Genomic DNA, 22,584 nt, shown 5'->3' on the forward strand with positions numbered 1-22,584 from the left:
ACTTAGCTTTGTTTTCTCTTTTAAAACGATGATTTGTTAAAATTTTGTTTTGGTGTGTGACTTAGCAGCCCCATAAAATGTGTTTATGATCTCACTAGAGACAATAGTTCAAAATTCTGAACTCTAAATTTCAGGATTTGACATCTGGTGTGGATTATAGGACCATGAAAATCAAAGCAGGAAAAGTTCGCCTTTGCTAATCCAGCTGAACATTCTCTTTGTTAGTTTAGGATTGTTTCCTGTAGAAAATTGTCCAAGAAGACTCTGTTAATGTTTAAAATGGCTTTCCTCATTTCAGTTCACTTTTCTTAGAGATAATGGCTGTCACAATTAGAAACTTTTCTAGATTTCCAAAGACAACTTCTATAAAGTCCTCAGAAAAGATGTAACACTAAAGCTTAAAGGTAAATGAAAGACAAACCATCATGCATGGTAGATGCTTGTATCAATCATGGCAATTGTCTGCCTGCATTTATAACATAAAGATCACACCTTTGTGATTCTATCGTAAAATAACGGTAATTGCTGTGCTATTTGTCTTAGTGAAAATACACTTGGGTCCTGGTCTGGGCTCAAATGCTGACAGTAGATATCTGTGTAAAACATCCTGCTTCTGTTTCTGTCTCAGTTCTTCCAATCTATGAGCAAGAAAAATTCCCGCAAACACTCTAAAAGGGAGGTTGCTAGGATTATTGAGATGCTGTTTGCAAAATACTTTTTAATCTTCAGTTGAAAAATGCTAAACAGTACAAAGAACTATTGTTATGATTCTGTTTGTTAAATCACAGACCTCCCCATAGCAACGGGTTGATGTCATAATCACAAAATTATGAATTCACCTCGGGTTCAAACTCTTGGGGAACATGAGGTGAAAAATAAAGGCTTTATGTAGAAAACAAACACTTTTAAATTATACAAATCAAAAACAGGAAAACTAGGAGATGAAGCCATTTTCATTGTTTTCCATGTTAAATGATTTTGGGTCTTCATGTTTTGTGTGATAAAAGCGTTTCTAGATTTGCTTCTTAATTAGGTTTATTTCAGGCAACAGAAACTAATTTTACTTATTTAAAACATTTAAATCTTTGAATTTCAAATGAAATAAATAATCAATGTCAAACTCACATCATAAATAAATCCAGAAAAAATGCATTATAGATGCAGTATTTCTGTTTTATGAAAGTCAGCAGTTAATGTTAAAAATGACAATTTTTAAAAGTAATATAACCTGCTGATTTCTCTGCCCATAGATAGGAGAGTCACACAGAAAGTCTTTTATTTCCTGAAATTGAGCTACTTCTCTGAATTAAATATAGTTTCCATGTTGGCCCGGGTCCTATAAATGGCTTGGAAGCTAAGGAGGTGTTAGGGAGCAATGTAGCCACCATATGGAAGATTCTAGAATTGACTACCTGTTAGTCCTCTCAAATATAGATGTTGTGGTCCATCAGGCCCAGTATATAAAAATCTCATTTCTCTGTCCAAGTTATGAAGCAACAGAGCTAGAATGTGGGCATTAAACACCAACAGACCATGCTGGAGGACATTCTCCAATGTTTTCAGTTATATGCAGAGTAGTCATAAACCCCTCAATCAGGCCAACCTATTGCCCTTCCTATCCCAAGCAAGCAATTTATTGCGTATGCAGTATCTGGATCATCCAGAACAAAACTAGAGGATAATCTCTTCTACTTGTAGATTGGCTCCAGAAAGAAAGGAGGAGGAGGTAGTTGAGCTTTCCTTTTTTTTTTTTTTTTCCTTTCCTTTTCCATCTCTACTAGAGATGAGACAGTAGGAAGGTTATGAAAATTATACCTATGGAAAACGAGGGGTAAAGAAGAGACCTCACTCACCTTAACCAGAAGAACATCTTTTTTTTTATGCCCTTTTTTTTTTTTTTTGGCAATTCTGATTGAATGAAGTAGGTGGTGATTGACTGATTGTAAGAACAAATGGAATCTATCTTGTTAACAAATGTTTGAGTGTGCAATACAGTATTGTTAACTATAGCACGTTATTGCACAGCAGATCTCTAGAACTTACTTATTTTGTATAATTTAAACAACAGTTCCTCATTCCCTTTGCTCCAAACCCCAGGCAACCACCATCCATTAATAAATTGTATTCCATTCAGACCATCAGAGAAAAGGAATTCCATAAGTACAAATACCCATCAAAATTTTTTATTTTTCATTTTTAACTATAGCAACATACAGTGAGTTCAAAAAAGAATCGGCAACACTAGTGGGGGGCTGGGTTATGGACATTCGGGAGGGTATGTGCTATGGTGTTATGGTGTGAAGTATGTAAGCCTGATGATTCACAGAACTGTACCCCTGGAGTTAAAAATACATTATATGTTAATAAAAGGAAGAAAAGAAAAAAGAAAAGAAAAGAAAATGCATTCTGGAAAAAAACAATGTTGCACAGAGGATATTTCTGGGAAACTAAGAAATTCAATTTTTAAATTTAGATTGGTGTTTCTTTGAGTGTAGTCAGGAATCCCTGGGGGTTCCCCATAATTCTTTCCAGGGAATCCAGGAGATCAAAATTATTTTCCTAATTACACTGAGATATTATTTGTCTTTTTCACATTCATTGTCTCATGAGTATATAGTGGAGTTTTTAGAAGCTACATAATGCAGACACAGAGAGGAGCATTCAGCTGTCTTCTATTAAGCTAGACATTCTAGAAATTTGCAAAAATGTGAAATGCCACTCTTCTCACTAAATTTCTCTTCTTTTTGGAAATCTAATTATTTTCTCATAAAATATATTCATTATGTTAAAATGTCCTGAGTTTTTTATTATAAAGCAAATGCATACATTTAAAAATTTTTCAGTTTCATTTCTAAAATGCTAAATACAAATAAATATAGTTCATGTAAACAAAACCTCATTAAAGTATTCAGTAATTTCTAAGAGTATAAAAGGGTCTTGAGACAAACATATTTGAGAACCACTAATCACCGTCAGCTATTTGAAAGGATCTCATGCCAGAGATAATGATCTCTCTGTTTGTTCATCTTACATCCACAGAGACCAGAAATGAATTTAAACTACAGCATAAAGAAAACCCTCTTCAGGGGTAATGATTGTTAAATCCTAGTGTAGATTGTCAGGAAAGTTTGTATATTTTACTATTTATACCATTCTTTTATCTTTTATCTAATGTTAAAGCTAAATAATCCCTATTTCATATCCATCTCAAAGTTCTCTATTTCTCTATGGCTTCTCAATAATTTGGTGACTAATTTTTCATTAGAAATGAAGAAAGGAGAGATTATCAATGCACGGTCAGAATGCAAACTTGATTAAACCAATGTTTTTCAATTTATATTTTGTTACATTGCTGCTGTTCTATAAACATTTTTATTTTGAAAAAAGCTACTAGCTAAAAGGTCTTGATTTTATCCTCTTGTCCTTTGACATACACAAAAGAAATAGGAGAGAAGTAAATTCCAAAATTCTAAATGCATTTTAGTCCAAACATTCTAATACTTCATGAACAGCGAGGTCACATCTCATTCTCCCTTAGTGGGAGGAAAGTTTATGTCAACATCATCTGTTTTTATTTATGAAAATTTCCCAGAGGCACATAGACATAGCTTTGGTTGCTTCTCTTATTCTCGCATGGTATGTAGTAGGAAGCTTAAAAGGATGATTTGGGTTCTAAATATTGGAATACTAAAAAATACTTTATTTTTGGCACTGATGGTTGCTAATGTAATTTTTTTTTCAAATTTATGGCTCCTTTGACCCCTATTACTCCCAAAATTATAAAAACAAAAAGAGAATGGCTTGTTTGTTGTCTTGAGTCTGTTGATTGGTGATTTTTATAGTATTCTAGAGAATTACTAGTTCTGGAATTCTCTCTCTGCCTTTTTTGTTGTTGTTGTTAGAGAATTACTACTGTGTTCTTCAGGGCACATGGCTACGCTAGTACTTGATATTGTGGAGAGTAATTTTTTAAGACTTGACATCTGGGTATATAGCATACCTAAGAGCAATGGACTTCAAACCTGCAGGAAGATATTAGGACCTCTGCAAAAAGTTTGATATCACCCTTTAACAAAAACAAACAAAAAAGCTATGAACACCAACCACTAAACATCCAGAACTGGGTTTTTTTGTTTTTGTTTTTGTTTTTTTTTTTTAATGAAATTGACCATCCTGGTTAATTTCATTCTTAAGAGAGCCATCACTCTAAAGGAGGAGAAACATAAATTAAGCTAAGCTTAACTTACAGATTATTTGAGGAATTGCCAGTTTTCAGAGAGAAACGGTTCTCAGGAGATTTGAGGTGCTTCAGGGACACACAGAATACACAGGTAACTCAGACACTAATTTTTGGCATCATTCTAACTTCACACTGAGGTCGAACTCAATGCGTGGTTTCATCCTCCACACATTTGTTCCCTACCCACCTCTTCTAGAAACTCACAAGTCCAACTTAAAGAACTTGGGTAAATAATACACATTTAGTAGAGGTATCCTGGGAGATTTATGTAAAACACTTCTCTCTGGCCATGGTCAGAAATTCTCATCCATTTTTTCCCTCTTCTACCAACAAGCTCTTCCCTATTTGCTCCAGATAGCTGTTGTTGCTTCTTTACCAGACATCCTCAGAAACTTCTCAGGTAGGCTCTACTTCTCCCAAGATACTATTTAACTGATAACATTCAGCAAATGAAAACATTTGTCATTGACCAAACTAAGAACACTAACATATCCTAAGCACTTCCTGGCACTGAAATTCATCCTGCCACAAAGATGGTAGAAACCTTTTTCTCAAACCTTCGTCTTCCCATTACCTTCTTACCTACGTAACACTGCCATGAGGGCAGCTGTCATCTTTTCCAACCTTCCAGGGCATTTTCGAAGAGTTCATTCTTATTTGGGTACATGTTCAGTAGTAGAAAATATTTGGGGCCAGATTTTTGGCTCTAGGTTAGCCCATAGAATTATACAGACTAATAAGTCAGCTTAGGGCCAAGAAACACTTCATTCTTTCTTTGCATCAACATTGTTTAAGTGTCTATGTTGTGTTTTAAAAACCTCACAGTCCGTTTTCTTCAGCAGTTTTGAAATCAAACCAATGCCAGAGTACACTGTGTAAATACTTTAGTGTTTAATGTTTTCCCTTTGTTTTGACCTAGGGGATCTTGAGCTGAGGCCGTCAACATTCCTCATTATTGACCCTCTCTTGGGGCTTTTGAAGATTCAAGAAACTCAAGACCTGGATGCTGGTGATTATACGTGTGTAGCTGTCAATGATGCTGGAAGAGCGGCTGGGAAGATAACTCTGGATGTTGGCTGTAAGCATCCCAGCTCTGATACACACATTCGTTTTTTTCCAAGCTAAGAACTTTGAAACCATTTGAGTGGAAATATTGGTTAGAATGGACAAATTAGAGTTAACATTTCAGATTATGAATATAATGATGGTAGTACATATTTACCAAATGCTTTAGATGTACCATGCACTCTGTTAAGAACTTATCTCATTAAGCGCTCATAGCAATCCTAAGAGGAAGATATTATAATTATCTCCATTAGATAGATAAGGAAATGGAGGTGGAACAAAGCTAAGTACCTCGACCAGGATCACAGATCTATGGAGGGGCCGAGCCTGGGTATTTGAATCCAGATTATCTGACGTCAGAAGCTGTGGGCTTCACTGGTGTATCATCTGTTGCCAAACATTTTCTCAACAGGAGTTGGAGGACACAGAATTCCTAAGTATTAACATCTGGAGGCTAGAGATTAGACTTTGGCCCTAGACCATAATTTGGAGATGTTGATGATAGCAAAGGTAGCAGATTGTGCTTTTGCTTTAAAAAATACCAAAAAAAAAAACCAAAAAAACAACAACCTTACTAGCAATGACTCCTCAGTGTATAAAATAAAGTACTACCTACAAATAAATGTCAATCACAATGTGAAGGATACAGCATGTGCATGACAACCATCGTTAGTTAACTCAAGAAGTTTGCTTCTCCCTCCTTTGTCTCTCCATCTCATGCTTTTTTACAAAAAGAAATTATTTTCTACACAATGTGGTAACACATGAAATAAAACAGAGCTTGCTTTGTATGAAAAAGAACCTGGCAACTTAATTTTAACAGATAATTCAAACGTTTACATCAGTTAAACTTATAAAATATGACATTTTGTTAAATTGCATTTTCATTTATGTATGATGATTTTCAGACCTCAGCTATTTCTTTTTTTAAACAAAAGTTAGGAACTATAAAGGGAATGCATATTTTTTAGAATAAAGTAATATAAAATATTTTTGTTCTATCTTAATTCTTTAAATGAATATAATGGCCCTCTAAGCTTAATATTTTGTTTTATATAAAATAATTTTTTTTTCCTGAGATCTTTTATGGTCTTTTTGCCCTGGGCTGTCTGAACACTCTACATTCTTGGTGATTAAGCCCTTGGGGTAGAATCAACAAAGCTGGAAATAGCCACAAAGACCACAGTAGAATCTGACTAGGGCACAGCAAAATGTGTTTGACCGTGACTAAATTCTGAGGTTATTAAGAGAAGTGCCTTGGAAATAAGATTGGAATCTCTGGGTGGAGGATATCTGAATCTACCAGTGAAGTTAAAATACAAGGAAACCTTTTAGGAAAGTAGGATCCAAATGAAGAGGATCACTTGATGTAGAATTCTTGTTTCTAAGAAATATACAAGTACAGTGTTTCAAATTACCAACATTTTCTAGCTCTGCTTCTCCTTCTTTCCTGCCCAGATAATTTATATCCACCCAACATTCTTCTAGAGTTGTCTAGCTCTGGAGGAAGAATGAATTAGACTGAGTAATTGTTCCCAGCAAAAAACAGAATGACACCCTCACCTCTCTCCAAGACTGTAGAAAATCTAAACCGTGTACACATTTCTTTGCTTGTTTACAGCCTTTTTAATATACTCTTTTTAGCTTCTGGACTTTCCAAGTTCTCTCTCTTTTGACTAGTGAAAAACAATGTAAATAAAGATTAGGGTTATCTGTCTGGGAGTGACTTGCACTGAAATAAGAAACATCCTAAAAAATGTGTTGTATTTATCCTTCATTCCTTGAACTGAAGTTTGTTTTATCTTCACTCCTCTGCAAGATCTTCACTCTCTGTGACTTTTTCTAAAACAATGGCTCTCTCAACTTTCATCCCAGTAATCATTCTGATGGAACCATTAACATAGACTCAGTTGTTTCCTTACTGTAACCTTGATCATGAAGTTGCCAAATAACTCAATACTAATGTTAGTGCCATGCATGCATCTGTTATGCCTTAACGATCTCTTATTCACCATTAGAATTCTGATTACCTTACCTTGCAAAGTTTGGTTAGACCTGGACTGTCCACATAAAACTATGGTTATATATCCAAGCAGATACAGGGTGTAATGGCCAAGGTCCATGCAAATCACAATTGCAGTGATGGTCGTGCTTTTCTCTATTAGGTCTAAAAGCAAACAACCCCCCCCAAAAAACAAAAAACAAAAAACCAACCCAAAATTTCCTCAGAATTTACATACTGGTTAAGAGAATGGGCTTTGGAGAGAGACTGGGTTTTCTGCCTGACTTTTCATAGTACGTACCTGATAAATTACTTGTAAAGATGAAACCAGACGTTATCACCTATTCACATGCGTTCAGCAAGTCAGTGGTTACCGCTGTTCCCATCTGCCTCGTGAATGGCACGTGTATCACATACACGAATTGCACAAACTTGTCATTTTGGTCATTTTGGTTCTTTCAGTCCTGAAAAACACTATATAAATGCATATAAAATAATGGCATAGCATTTAAGATTAATGGGCTTTTCATAGGGAAGTCACTATTTCAAGTTGACTTTTTTTTTAAAAAGGGCCTGAGATAACTCAAGTGCTACTTTTAGTACTAGTGCGTAAAATTATTCATTTGTGTTCCAAAACTATTGAGCATAATTTTAAGTAGCTGATGACTTAAAAAGAGAAACATGCCTTTATCCCTATCATGTAGCTGTTGGGCGTTCAGATCGTTTTGTGGGCCTATCATCTTACACCAATATGAGATAAAAAAAAAACAATAATAAAAAAGCTGTTCAATATTATTGTTGAGTTAGAGCTTCTTGTAGTGAGTCTCCTCTTTCCTGTTTCTCATTATCATGGCTCTGAGTTATGGACATTTCAGGTCAGCAGGGAAAATTACCAGTGCTTTTCATCCTTTTAAAAAAAAAAAAGGTAGTGAACTGTGAAGTCATTTGGAAGAGAAGAAGATTGGCTACATCAAACAAAAAGTTGGCCTGGCAGCGATTTCACTTGCAGTATTCCACACCACTCAGGATCTCAGCCTTAGACTGTGGCTTTGTGTTCTGTGGTTTGTTAGAACCAAAATAGTGTATTCAGCCATTTTAGGAAAGAAAATCTCTGTTTGACTAATATAATGCAAGAATTGCTTTAGTGGATATATATTTAATTACCACTGAAGGAACTAGAAAAATTTTATGGAATAGCTTTCAGAGCCACCTGGTCAACCTATGACTTTTCTATTTTCAAAGTGATATGTGCCCACTGCCGTATATCTGTCAGCCAGTGACAGCAAAGCCATAGTGGGTGTTAATTCTGCAGTTCTCAAGGGGTGTGCATACAAATATTTAGGAGATCCCAGTGAGTCCAGCATGATCCTGACAGACTATATGCAGAAGCTGAAATTGAAATTAATAATAGATATATTGAATTTTGGAGCTAAGATTGAATAAATTAACTCAACAGTATTTGTAAGCAATGATAGTTAATATTTTGGTGATGACTCCATGCTAAATGATTCAAGACTACCTCTTTTAACATCACCAGATAGGAAATACTATTACCTCCTTTTTGTTCATGGAGAGATTCAGACTTCGGGAGGCAAAATAATTCTCCAGTTTTATAGACAAAAAAATAATGGAACTGCCATTCGAAACCACCAAATGGGCTGGAATGTCTCTAAGCAACATGGCCTCCCCCGTCCAAGTCTCTTGTTTTGTACTACAATCACTGCTGCCCCTTCCCCGGTCCCGTTAATCTGTTTACCATTCACCCAGTATAATTCACTTGGAGTCCAAATTGGCCACACTCGGGAGTAGGAAGTATTTAAAAGGTTTCTTGGCCTGGGTTGAGTTGCTTCATTTTTGAGGTTTGCTTGTCATTGATGCTGTCTTGGCTGTTTCCCTAGTGCCTGGTACACTCATTTGCCTTGTTTTCTGGTACCAGTTTGTATATTCCCTAACCTTTTGCTTGTCTTGTGCCTGACACTGTTCCCAAAGCTTCTTCACCACAGATGACTTCTCCTGTCTTTATTGAGTTTTATGGGCACAACCTAAACTATGTTTGTCCTTTTTCAGTCCAGTTTGTTCTTGGGTTTCTTACTTCTGAAAGTTCTGATTTGTCTCCATTTTCACCGATAGCTATGTTCTGTTGTGTCAGTGAGCTTGGGTTCCTCCCAAATATTTGGTCAATCCAGCCTACTGCATATCTTTTTGTTCTTCTGGAATTTATTTTCTGCCGCATTTTCACATCTACCTGCCCACAATCTGCAACTAATACATCGTGAGACTTTTTTATACTTAATGTCTTTTTTTCAGAAAAGAAACTGGCTCTGGAATAAATGGTTACTATCACTCTAGAGAAAAGTAACTAGCCCTTTACACCAAAGGCAAACAATGAGCTGCTTTATAAATTTTTTTCTAAATATACTTATTTTGCCTATTATTTTTATAAGTCAAGTTCCCATAAAGGTGGATTAAGAGAAATCCCACACTTTTTTTAAAAAATATGTTACTCAGTTGTGGGCTTAACTTTATTTTATTTTATTTAGGTTCAGTAAACAAGCAATAAGGTTTCTGAAGTTGCCTGTTTTCTTCCATAGTGCAAGTTCAAATGTATGGGATCAAGGTTGTGATAATCACCGTGCACTTACACACATACAAATACACACACTAGATTATTGTTGAAGTGTTTTAATATTGATTCAATAATTCACAGATATCTAGCAGCCTTGAATAATGCACAAAGTGCTATGTTAGTTGCTATAAAGGATAAACTATGGTTGCAAACATGAACTCTCTAGAGAAAAAACAAACATTAGTTTAATAAAAGGCAGAATGTGGCCATTGCCATGAGAGTGATACAGAGTGAGTTCAGAGGAAAGAAATCATGTCTGTCTGGGAGGATGAGAGATGGCACTGAGGAGGGACCTTTTGAACTGGATTAAAGAATTGTCAATATTTCAACAGCCAGAGATCAACAAGAAACATTGCATTTGAAAGGAATGGCAGTAACACGTGAGCACTTATGATATAAAAATGGTCAATCCTTGGGACACCTTGGTGGCTCAGTTGGTTCAGCGACTGCCTTCAGCTCAGGTCATGATCCTGGAGTCCCAGGATCGAGTCCCGCATTAGGCTGCCTGTTCAGCAGGGAGTCTGCTTCTCCATCTGACCCTCTCCCCTCTCATGCTCTCTCTTTCCCTCTCAAGTAAATAAATAAAATCTTAAAAAAAAAAAAAGGTCAGTCCTTGTTTGGAGAAGAGTAAAGAGTTCAAATTGTCCAGAGAATAAGATTTCTGTAGGGAGATGATGGGAGATGAGGCTGCTTACTTAGAGGATGTCCGTTAGCCCCACCTAATAAAAGCACTAAAGCTGCTTTGGAGACAACCATACATCGGACTCCCAGAATTCCCAATGAGAAGGAAAGAAGTGTTCTCTGCACCCATTTTTATTAGCCTGCTAAACAACTTGACTTTGAGCAGTTGTAAGAGCCTATAGAAAAGGGGAGGCTGATAAAATGACAAAGAATTGTTACCAGCATCAATCTGGTTTTCAATCCTACCTCCACAATTCAATTCCATGTGACACTTAGCAAATTAACTATCTTGTCTCAGTTTCTTCATTTACAAAATTAGAGTAATGATAGTACTTACCCCATAAGGATATTGTGAAGATATTATGAAGATAAATGAGAAAAATCATGGAAAGCACTTTCCTTGGCTTCGTAAGTGATAGTTGAATTTCTAAGCAATATTTACCTTTGACCTTATCAAGGAGCCCTGTCTTCCCTCTTCCTCTTAGAATCCTATTTGGGCAGGGGCCCTCGGGGGCTCAGTTGGTCAAGAGACCACCTATTGGTTTTGGCTCAGATCATGATCTCGGGATTTTGAAATAGAGCCCCAACTCAGCTGAGTCTGCTTGTCCCTCTCCCTCTGGCCCTCCTGCCCCTGTAACACATGTTCTTTCTGTCTCTCTTTCTCTTTCAAATAAACAGATATAATTTTTAAAAAAGAATCCTATGAGCAGGTTTCATGAATTACCTCCAGTAGCATCCTATACGTTTTTCCCTGTCTGGTATCTCATATATCATCACTTATAAGTCCTAGGGGCTAGGCATACTTGCTGCCTCATCTGTTTGGGCTTGCTGACAGCTTTCTCCAATTATATTGCTTTCCCATGTTTTCCAAGTTGTCCCCATGACACTTTTCTTTTTAAGATTTTATTTATTTATTTGACAGAGAGAGAGAGATCACAAGTAGTCAGAGAGGCAGGCAGAGAGAGGAGGAAGCAGGCCCCCTGCTGAGCAGAGAGCCCGATGCCGGGCTCAATCCCAGGACCCTGAAATCATGACCTGAGCTGAAGGCAGAGGCTTAACCCACTGAGCCACTCAGGCGCCCCCCATGACACATTTCTAATTCTTCCTCCAGGCTTCTGTGTTTACCTAAATTATGTGGATAACTGTAGCCTTTTGATCTATAATTTTATAATTTCTGAATCAGATTTTAACTCTAAGATATTAAGGTCTCATTATTCTCTTTTAATCAGAAACTATGATTCTCAAGCTCTAATTCCTTTAACTCAAAAATGTATTTTAGAAGTGAAAGGTATTGAGAAGCAATGATCTACATGTGCTCTAGAACAAGAATATAATTTAAGATTAAATACTATTAACTGGTTACAGTGATCAATTAAAGAATGACTTCTGGTATAAATTAAGTTCCTTAAAATTTTGACGAAAAGAAGCTAAGTTTTAGTGTAAAAAATATTTCATTACAAGGCAAACTTTTTTTATAAGAAAGTTCAAAGATTTGAGCAGTATGACGTAAACTAAAATTGAAAACAAATTTCTAAAACAAAAGATTCTCTTTATTTAAAGTAATCTTGTTTTAAATTCTCACTCTTAAATTCCATTCTCTTCATCATTTATCACTTTAAGTGATAAAGAAGTAGTTGAACTTCTTTGTGCTTCTCTTCATTTATAAAGAAAAAAAGAAATATTTGCTATTTCAGTGGAAGCCAGGAATACTTAAAGGGTAAACTTAAAATATTATGTAACCAATACCTTGATTCAGATTCAATCTGTTGACAGTTTAATAATGACGCTTATACTTAATGTGCCTGTACGCTATCCCAATGACCTTTTTTTGCTTATTTGCTTTAAATATCTTCTAGCACCTCCAGTTTTCATACAAGAACCTGCTGATGTTTCTGTGGAAATTGGCTCAAACGTGACATTACCTTGCTATGTCCAGGGTTATCCAGAACCAAAGATTAAATGGCAGAGATCAGACAACATGCCGATCTTCTCAAGACCCTTTTCAGTGAGTTCCATCAGCCAGCTAAGAACAGGAGCTCTCTTTATTTCAAGTAGGTTAAAGGAAATATATTTTATACAAGTATGTAGATATATATTATACCTTCATGTTCTATGCATAGGGATTAGTCTGTTTAAAATTGTGAATTGATCTTGCCAACACATTTTTTGTTTATTGCATTTCCCTTTAAAAGTGTACTGAATTCTTATATTTTGGAATTGACATAAGTAAGTCATATTTTATTCAAATATATGTCATAACATAAAGGCTTATGAAACAATGTGACTTCTTCCTATCTCACTTTCTTATGCAAATGGAGTCACTTGGGCTCCCAGGTGGATAAGTGATCACATTTTATTGATTCTTGTACCAACTGCTATATAGAAAGGTAAAATGTTATGAGTTAGTTAACTTTAATGAATTTTTTTTTTGACCACTAATACATAACCATATGCATAGGGACATTATACCCTATGGAAGCTCCTTCATTAAAAGTGATATTTACCTGGAGCAGAAGATTGAAAAAAAATAAAGTCAAAGACTCCAGTGTCCAAAAATTTTGCCTGTAAGTGATTAAGCATTCAGATATTTGTAAACACTTTATACTTTTTAAAATAATGTTTAGAATGTTTGAATAGTGGCACTGGAGGGATAAAATCATTTAGTTGATTAACTGTTTTTTTTTAAAGAGTAATTGCATCTTTGGGGTTATTTTGTAGCAAGTCTCCAATAAATGGTTTCCATATTTATTAAATATTAAATGTCCATTAGCCTCTTAAACTTCCAAATACAAATAAAAATAATTATAAGTGCTTAAGGATTCAGCTCTCAGCCAGGCTCTGTGGTGAAGACAGAAGCCATATGTAGGGTCCCTCCTTCGGGCATTTTACAATCCACCGTCTAAGGGGATGGCCACAAAAGTACTTCTTGGGTCAGATCATGCAGGATCTGGAACGTGCAGGTGAAGAAATGCTTTTGATGAGGTAGAAAATAACACTCCAAGCCTCACTGCAGGAAAGGGCACATGAAATATTGTTTCAGACCAACCACTCTGTAAGACGGGAGAGATGAGAAGGAAAATGGAGAGGCTCACAGAGTTATGCAGGTGGGGTGATAGTAGGGATGAGAAAGGCCCAATAGGAAACAAATTGGACCTGAAACAAATCAGTTAGAGGAGATGTATAAAGGGAAGATAAAAGAAGGTGGTGTATTGACAAGTGGTTGCCCAAGTGTCCAAATTAAATAATCTAGAAGGAAAGTAGTGATTACAAACAGTTCTCTGTTGTTTTATGAATGTCTACACAAATTAGCCTGAGAGTTAATAATAGGAAAAATAGCTTGGATAGAAACAATGTGTGCCTTATTAACCAGATGGTTTGCTGAATTTTCCTTTGCAAGTGAATATTTGCTGTTGTTCAGAGTAGACACTGCCTGAGTTTACCAGATGCCGTTCTGCAGTTAAATGCAAAAGGTTAGCAGAGGAGTAGAAGCTTTGTCACTGCTCTTTATCTGGGAGAATATGGAACTGTTTAAAATGGAAAGCTACATTTTTCTCTATCAGATCTTTTCAGGAGATTACACTGGGCTTATTTAGTTAAGATATTTGCAAAGATGACAGTCATTTCCCTATTTAAGATTTTCTGTTGCCTCCCCTATGGCTCATAAGATAAGCCAACACTTGACAAGGCACCAAACTAGGTCTTTAGCTTGTCTCCTGTGTCCACATGACCTTTAACCTCGTAGTCTTCATCCTGATCCCCCAATACCTTCCTTAATTAAAAATACTTTGTCATATTCTTTTTTTTTTTTAAGATTTTATTTATTTATCAGAGAGAGAGAGGGGGAGAAAGCGAGCACAGGCAGACAGAATGGCAGGCAGAGGCAGAGGGAGAAGCAGGCTCCCTGCTGAGCAAGGAGCCCAATGCGGGACTCGATCCCAGGACGCTGGGATCATGACCTGAGCCGAAGGCAGCTGCTCAACCAACTGAGCCACCCAGGCGTCCCTGTCATATTCTTTTTACTGTCTCAAAATAAAGTCTATATTTTTTATTTACCTACACAGTAATAACTATTTTAACATTGAAAATGTAGTACAGAGGAAAATAAAGTAATTTTTATTGAAACCGTAGGTATTCCAATAGGTAAATCTCTACATTTATGTCTACATAAAATGTCTACCCTGGCAATGTCTACATAATGTACATTCATGTTTATGTATATCCCCACGAATTTGACAGCTCAGACATAGAAACTGGTAGATGTAATTGTCTAAAATTATGAACAAAGTCATCAAATCCATGGATTTCCAGCAGGATCTTCAAAGCTCTTACTGGACTTGGGATAATTGTTCCTTTCATGAATCTGCCCACCCCCCCGTATGGCCTTTCCAGTTTTTGTTAGTGCCAACATACTCCCCCATCACTGAGCCAACGGAAAAAAAAAATCTCTCTTGCAAACCTTCTGAATGCCCCCAGGGTGCTGCAGCAGGACACCTTGGTAGTGCAGCTTTCTATTCTTTGCACAGACCTTGATTTTTCAATTTATGCTTTTATCTTTGCAGCCTGTTGGGCTTGGACTGCCCTTCCCCCTATTCTACCTGCTATTTATTTATTTATTTACCTGCTTGTATCCTACCTCCTCTGCAGCTCCTCCCCCAAGTCCTCTACATGCCCTCAGTCTCTTTTGTCTCTGCGCTCCCACAGCTCATTGCTTGACATGCATATTACAGTATTAATCACACTGTGCTATGATTGTTGGTTTTATGTATGTCTCCTCTCCTGGAGTGGGAACTGCCAGAGGACAGCACCTACGCATTTTCCACCCACAGGTCTCTGCACTGTGCCTGGCACATAGTTGTGCTTCATAGATGGTCCTGAATGAGTAAATGATCTCTTCTTTTTAGATATATGGGCCAATGATAAAGGAACCTACATTTGTGAAGCTGAAAACCAGTTTGGAAAGGTCCAGTCCCAGACAACAGTAACAGTGACAGGACTTGGTAAGATCAATTAGGTGCTTTGATATCATGCTCATCTGAGTCATTAGACTTCTTTTCCTACATCACCTCTTGCCTTTGCCACTTCAAACAAACCAACAAACAAACAAACAAACAAAAAACAGGTAAATATTTGACTATTAAATTAGTTTTCTGTCCCCCACCCTATTTCATATTTCATGGGATACTAAAACTAGAAATAACCTTACATATCATCTGTTCTAAGTTCCTTATCTTCCGTTTGAAGAAATGAACGTCAACTTGAATAAATTGATTTAAGTCTATTTTTTTTTATTTTTTATTTATTTTTTTAAAGGTTTTTATTTATTTATTTATTTGACAGAAAGAAATCACAAGTAGATGGAGAGGCAGGTAGAGAGAGAGAGAGAGGGAAGCAGGCTCCCTGCTGAGCAGAGAGCCTGATGCGGGACTCGATCCCAGGACCCTGAGATCATGACCCGAGCCGAAGGCAGTGGCTCAACCCACTGAGCCACCCAGGCGCCCTGATTTAAGTCTAAATAGAAATACATACATATACACATTAGAGTCATGACATCTTTTTTTTAAATTATTTTTATTAACATATAATGTATTATTTGCCCCAGGGGTACAGGTCTGTGAATCATCAGGCTTACACATTTCACAGCGCTCACCATAGCACATACCCTCCCCAATGTCCATCACCCAACCACCAAATCCCTACCCTCCTGCCCTCCCCAGCAATCCTCAGTTTGTTTCATGAGATTAAGAGTCTCTTATAGTTTGTCTCCCTCCGGATCCCATCTTGTTTCATTTTTTTTCCTTCCCTATCCCCACAATGCCCCACCCTGCCTCTCAAATTTCTCATATCAGAGAGATCATTTGATAATTATCTTTCTCTGATTGACTTATTTCACTCAGCATAATACCCTCTAGTTCTATCCACGTGATTGCAAATAGCAAGATTTCATTTCTTTTGATGGCTGCATAGTATTCCATTGTGTGTGTGAGTGTGTGTGTGTGTGTGTGTGTGTGTGTATGTGTATACCACATCTTCTTTATCCATTCATCTGTTGATGGACATCTTGGTTCTTTCCATAGTTTGGCAATTGTGGACATTGCTGCTATAAACATTTGGGTGCATGTGCCCCTTTGGATCCCTACGTTTGTATCTTTAGGATAAATACCCAGTAGTGTGATTGCTGGGTCATAGGGTAGCTCTATTTTCAACTTTTTGAGGAACCTCCATGCTGTTTTCCAGAGTGGCTGCACCAGCTTACATTCCCACCAGAAGCTTAGGAGGGATCCCCTTTCTCCGCATCCTCGCCAACATCTATAATTTCCTGACTTGTTAGTTTTAGTCATTCTGACTGGTGTGAGGTGGTATCTCATTGTGGTTTTGATTTGTATTTCCCTGAATGGCATTCTTTTCTGATTCCCTTTTTTACACTTCTCATTTTAAGTCCACATGAAATTATTTTTAGATATAACGTGAAGTAAGGATACAATATCATTTATTTCCAAGTGGTTGGACATTTGCTTTGGTATCTTTTATTGAATATTCTCTTCCCACTGATTAAAATACCCTTTTGGTCACATGTTAAATTCATATTCCTTTGTCTATTCCTTGGAATTCGACTTATGCACTAGTACTACATTGTCTAAATTATTACAGCATTTAATGTAAATGTAAGTAAATGTAAATGTAAATTTAAAGTGAATGCTAAACAGCACCTGTTTCTTATTCATATGCAATTATAAAATTTTTTCTATGTCTCCCTTTATGCATCTACATATTTAAGTTTTCCAAATAGAATATCTAGGGATTTTGCTTTGATTTGTTTTAAATTTATTAATTCCTAGAAAAGAACATATTTACATCTAAGAGAGTATACCTCCTTTTATTTGTTTGACCTGTTATGATAGCCTCCTCATTGATCTCATCCTTTCTGGTCTTTCCCTTTTCCTGTAAGTCTTAGTCACAGTGTGCAGAGTAATATTTCTGGAGAATTTTTCTGATGATCCCACTTTTTAAATTTATAAGTGCTCTCGGTCTCTTTCCATTTGTCCATTGGATACATTACACATATCTTAGCTTGGTATTTCTGGCCTTCCATGCCATAGATTAATTCTTTTTTACTTTCTCTACTTCTATACTATTATCTACCCTCTCTTTTTTTTTAATAATTTAATTAAATTAAATTAATTAATGCCATAGATTAATTCTTTTTTACTTTCTCTACTTCTATACTATTATCTACCCTCTCTTTTTTTTTAATAATTTAATTTTTTAAAATTTTTTCAGTGTTCCAAGATTCATTGTTGATGCACCACACCCAGTGCTCCATGCTGCAATACGTGCCCTCCTTAATACCCATCAACAGGCTCACCCATCCCCTCCAAACCCTGTTTGTTTCTCAGAGTTCACAGTCTCTCATGGTTCGTCTCTCCCTGATTTCCCCCAACTCCCTTCTCCTCCCCATGTCTTCCATGTTATTCCTTATGCTCCACAACTAAGTGAAACCATATGATAATTGACTCTCTCTGCTTGATTTATTTCACTTCCAGTCCCATCCTTGTTGATACGAAATTTGGGTATTGTATCAACATGGATGGCACTGGAAGAGATTATGCTGAATGAAATAATCTGCCCTCTTGCCATTCTCTCTTCTTAGAAGGGTCTTTTATCTCTGCCTTTGAATTCAAACCCATTTATACTTAAAAATCTTATTCTTGAAAATTCAGCTTTTTAAAGAGGATAATCTTGGCCTGTAAGGATGTTTGTCTTCCTTTTGGGTAAGATTGAGTTGATAATACCTGTTTCTGTCTGTCTCAGTTGCTCCACTTATTGGAATCAGCCCTTCAGTGACCAGTGTCATTGAAGGACAGCAGCTTACTTTGCCTTGTGCTCTGTTGGCTGGAAATCCCATTCCAGAACGTCGGTGGATTAAGAATTCAGCCATGGTAAGAACATTTTAAATCCATGCATTCACATTTCTAATTTTCTTGTGTAAGAGACAATTTATTCCAACCATTGAAATTTCAATTTAATAAATATACAAAAATACAAAGAAAAACTTTTTTAGTGTTAACATGTTTATGCAGTTTACATTATTTCAGAATTAATAAGATGGAAAAAGAGCCAATGGTGTGATTTTTATAGTTTTGCATTAAATTCAATGCAACTAATAAACTTCAGAATATGTACAAAGTGAAAAAAATATAAAATTATTTTATAGCCTTTAAATATTTTTATATCCTTTTTGTAGGATATAGTAAATACTGATATTTTCATAAAATTCTTTCATTTATTAATCTTTATTATTTTTATTATTTAATAATTTCAAACATTATATATTTTATCATGAACTATTTAGACATGTGGATCTATTTTGTGTCTTTTTTTTCAGTGTATAACTTTGGCTTATGAAAGGATTTGAAAAAATTGTCATGGTTCTATAAAATTTTTTGCAAACATGCTATCTCTGGCAATAAATTTTCATGCAGATAAGAGCACTTTTCCTTCCATTTTCCAGGGTAGTTAGGCTCACTCTCTTTTTGAAGTGCTAATTAGAAGTGAACTGACTCCTTGGAATAAGATGTGAAATTGTTCATATTTGCATAAAATCCTGAGGATAATTAGTAGACCTCACTCAATAATTAAATGCCCTTATAAAAAAGGATGATACCGTTTGAGCACAAAGGTATCCTGTGATTGAACAAAATGCATAAATGGCAGTTAGAGTGATCATTTTTAACAGAAAATATTGCAGACCTTCTCTGGCACAGTTCCTATATCATACATTGCCTCTAATATTTGCATCTTTCACTGAAAAAGGTAAGTGTTGAAATGAATCACATTCTCTCAACTTGAATGACTGCCTGTTTGCCAAAATGAAAATATCAAATAACTTTCAAGTGGTACTATACGCTTCTTGAAAAACAACAAATTAGTAAAAAGTAAAAGTCATTAGTGGAATTTGGGTCCTGAGTGATACCAGAAATCTCAGAGCCATAAAATAGAGACATCACTTGTTTCCTGTCAAGTGTTGTCTCCATTTTGTTTCTTTTTCCAGCATAATATTTGGTGGTTTATCAGAAGGACATATAATAGATTCTACTCTTTGTAACATTTTATGCTCATCATTTTTCCCTTAAGGGTGTTAAAATATTTTGTTATAAGACATTTAATAACCCAGTTGGAAAAAAAAAAATCTGGTTTGGCTTAGGGAACATTAGCTTTTAAATTAAATATGACTTTTTTTTCTTTAAGTTGGTCCAAAATCCTTACATCACTGTACGCAGGGACGGGAGTCTCCATATCGAAAGAGTTCGCCTTCAGGATGGAGGCAAATATACTTGTGTGGCCAGTAATGTTGCTGGAACCATTAACAAAACTACCACTGTGGATGTACATGGTAAGAGACACACCCGTTGTAATTCTTTCCAAACCATGTTCAAAGCTAGGTTTATGTCTCTAAATCAAATAACTCTGTCTTCTAGTTGTAAGAAGTAGACTTTTCCCCTAATTGTTATTCTTAACAGAAAGCCTTATTTCTTGAACACTATTTACATTGTTAAAGCTGTTTCCAGAATTCCCTTTCCTACATACACAAAAAGGCTTTATTGGGAGTCACCAGCTGAGTCTGGCCAAGGGCTTTTATAAGTGGTTTCTTAATTGATAAAAGTGAACTGAGTTCTCAAAGAGTTATGTTTAAAAATACATTTTAATTTCAGGCAAGCTGAACTTATTATTCCATCCAAATTGCCTTTTTTTTTGGATTGTGCAACAAGCATGTCCTTACTAATGACCCCTTTGTGTGTTAGCTAGAAATGACCTAAACGTTTCTAAAGGCCACCTCATGTGCTCCAAACAGTCTTTTCGCATGTTAGATAATCTAAAAGGTCACAAATAAGAAAATCCAAAAGCTATCTTTTTCCGTTCGTGACTAACAGTCACGAACTTTTTACATCTCAATAAATAAGTGACAACTTCATAGTTTAAGAAGTTGTCATAAGGGTTTTTTTAAAATATTTTCTTTAAAGACTTTGCAGCATTGCTTTAAGTGTGGCATTAAAAAATAGTTCTGTGTACAGAGATGAAAGTAACACAGAACATTTGTTTTTAGTAAATTCATCCTTTTTTTAGGACATGAATTGGAGAATCCGGTAATTTCCACATTTTGCTTGGTCTATTGAAATTATCAGTGGATACAGACCGTCTTCTTTTTTTTAATGTCTGTGTCTCATTGTAAATAGCCTCTTCTGTCTCTCAATCTTATACCAGCCCCCACCAACATTGCGTGAGATATTCTTGAAGAAATACTATTTTAAAGAAACATTAAAGTAACACTAAATTACAGTCTAAAAGAATAAATGCATAATACCAGATTGAATACAATCATATACAATACAAAACTATATACAAAAAAATACAATTTATTTTTAGAGCAAAATCAGTCCATCAATTTCCTAGAAGGTGCTTGGGGACTGCCTTGAGAATCTAGTATAGAAATATAATCATGTCATCTCCATAGAATATTGTGTTGAGGAGGATTCTGAGGTAAATTTTTACTTGAGTGGAAGAGAGATGTGATTAGCTGGGATGTCACCCAGATCAGAGGAGCAAGGAGACAGATGAACCAGTGATGTGGTTTATCATGACACACTAAATGTTGATGATTAAAAGCTAAAAAGATCACTTCACAACATATTTCATCCATCTTAAGTGAAATTAAATGAGTAACTGTTTTAGTTACTAAGGTTAAAAAAACCCAACCCAGACATTTGACAGGAACTAAACCAAGCAACCATTCAGCCAACAGGTTAGTTTTTGAGTTGGATGTGACACAGCATCACAAGTTCTCTATACCTCCGTAGGCATGTTAATTAGCACTGACATTCCTTCATGACTCTGCCTCGCCCCTTTTAAGAATACTCATTAAAATCTCACAAAACAAACTGAGGGTTGCTGGGGGAAGGGGGATTGAGAGAAGGGGGGTGGGGTTATGGACATTGGGGAGGGTATGTGCTTTGGTGAGTGCTGTGAAGTGTGTAAACCTGGCAATTCACAGACCTGTACCCCTGGGGATAAAAATATATGTTTATAAAAAAAATTAAAAATAAAAAAGCTCTCAATGACCAGTTCTTAAAAGGATAAATTAATGCATGCAAATATAGATGTACGTTAAAATGGAAAACCACTCACTTGTCATCTTGATTTAGGTAGGTGGAAATCTGGAAAGAAATAGCCCTTCCACAGACAGATGTTGTCAGATTTGAAAATGCCTAAATTTGCCACTTCCCCTAATAACTGTCAAACTCAGTATGCATTTAAGAAAATGGCTTATTCTATATGGCCACAAAATTACGGTAGAGTTGAGAGTCGACTCTTCCATGATGATTCTAGAATTAGAGAGTAGCCTGACGTAGAGAGTATCTAGAATTTTTTTGACAATTTTTTAAAAGAGGAAATTATCTAAGGAATAAACCCAGCCTTGGGAAAATACCAGTAATGTAGCAAAGCCTTCCAGGGATGTTTATGCACAGAAGTCTCTGGTGTCCCTTGTTCTGGCAAACTTCTCCCAGGTAGCTGTGATAATTCTAGAGAAACTTGTCTCAAAAGCAAGAGCTTTAGTGAGTGCATGAGCCCTGGGGAGCCATTCCACTTTCATCTTTCCAGGGGAAGGAAAAGAAATGCCTGGTGTGTATCGGGCTCGTGCTGTGTTCGTTGTGCTATGTTTAGAACTTTCATGTATGGGAACTTCGTTAATCAAATTTATTATTTTGAGAACATTGAGTATAGATAATTTTTCATATGCTAGTTGCCTGTGATTAATCGAGATATGCACAGAATGGAATCATTAACAGTCTTCCTTTTCCTTTTGCTTCTGCTCATATAATGTTAATTCTTCAGTTGCTTTCTAAAGTCCAAAGGTATGTTATTCTTTTTAGTGAAAACTACTGACTTAGAATCCTGTATTTTAGTCTTTTAAAT

General features: G+C 36.0%; 1 protein-coding gene across 3 annotated transcripts in view; it reads left to right on the plus strand.

Annotated features, from left to right (window-relative positions):
- The window catches only part of HMCN1 (hemicentin 1), a gene marked incomplete at its 5' end in the record, with an annotated part of 468,943 nt that overhangs the window by 236,536 nt on the left and 209,823 nt on the right, over nucleotides 1–22,584 (plus strand). For all 3 annotated transcript variants that reach the window (XM_082702942.1, XM_082702943.1, XM_082702944.1), the window contains 5 exons: nucleotides 5,160–5,318; nucleotides 12,471–12,665; nucleotides 15,516–15,611; nucleotides 18,424–18,551; nucleotides 19,861–20,005. In XM_082702942.1, the coding sequence (XP_082559068.1) occupies nucleotides 5,160–5,318; nucleotides 12,471–12,665; nucleotides 15,516–15,611; nucleotides 18,424–18,551; nucleotides 19,861–20,005 (723 nt within the window). The remainder of the gene's footprint in view (nucleotides 1–5,159; nucleotides 5,319–12,470; nucleotides 12,666–15,515; nucleotides 15,612–18,423; nucleotides 18,552–19,860; nucleotides 20,006–22,584) is intronic.

Source organism: Mustela nivalis (genome assembly GCF_964662115.1).
Source record: "Mustela nivalis genome assembly, chromosome: 16".
Taxonomy (NCBI): domain Eukaryota; kingdom Metazoa; phylum Chordata; class Mammalia; order Carnivora; family Mustelidae; genus Mustela; species Mustela nivalis.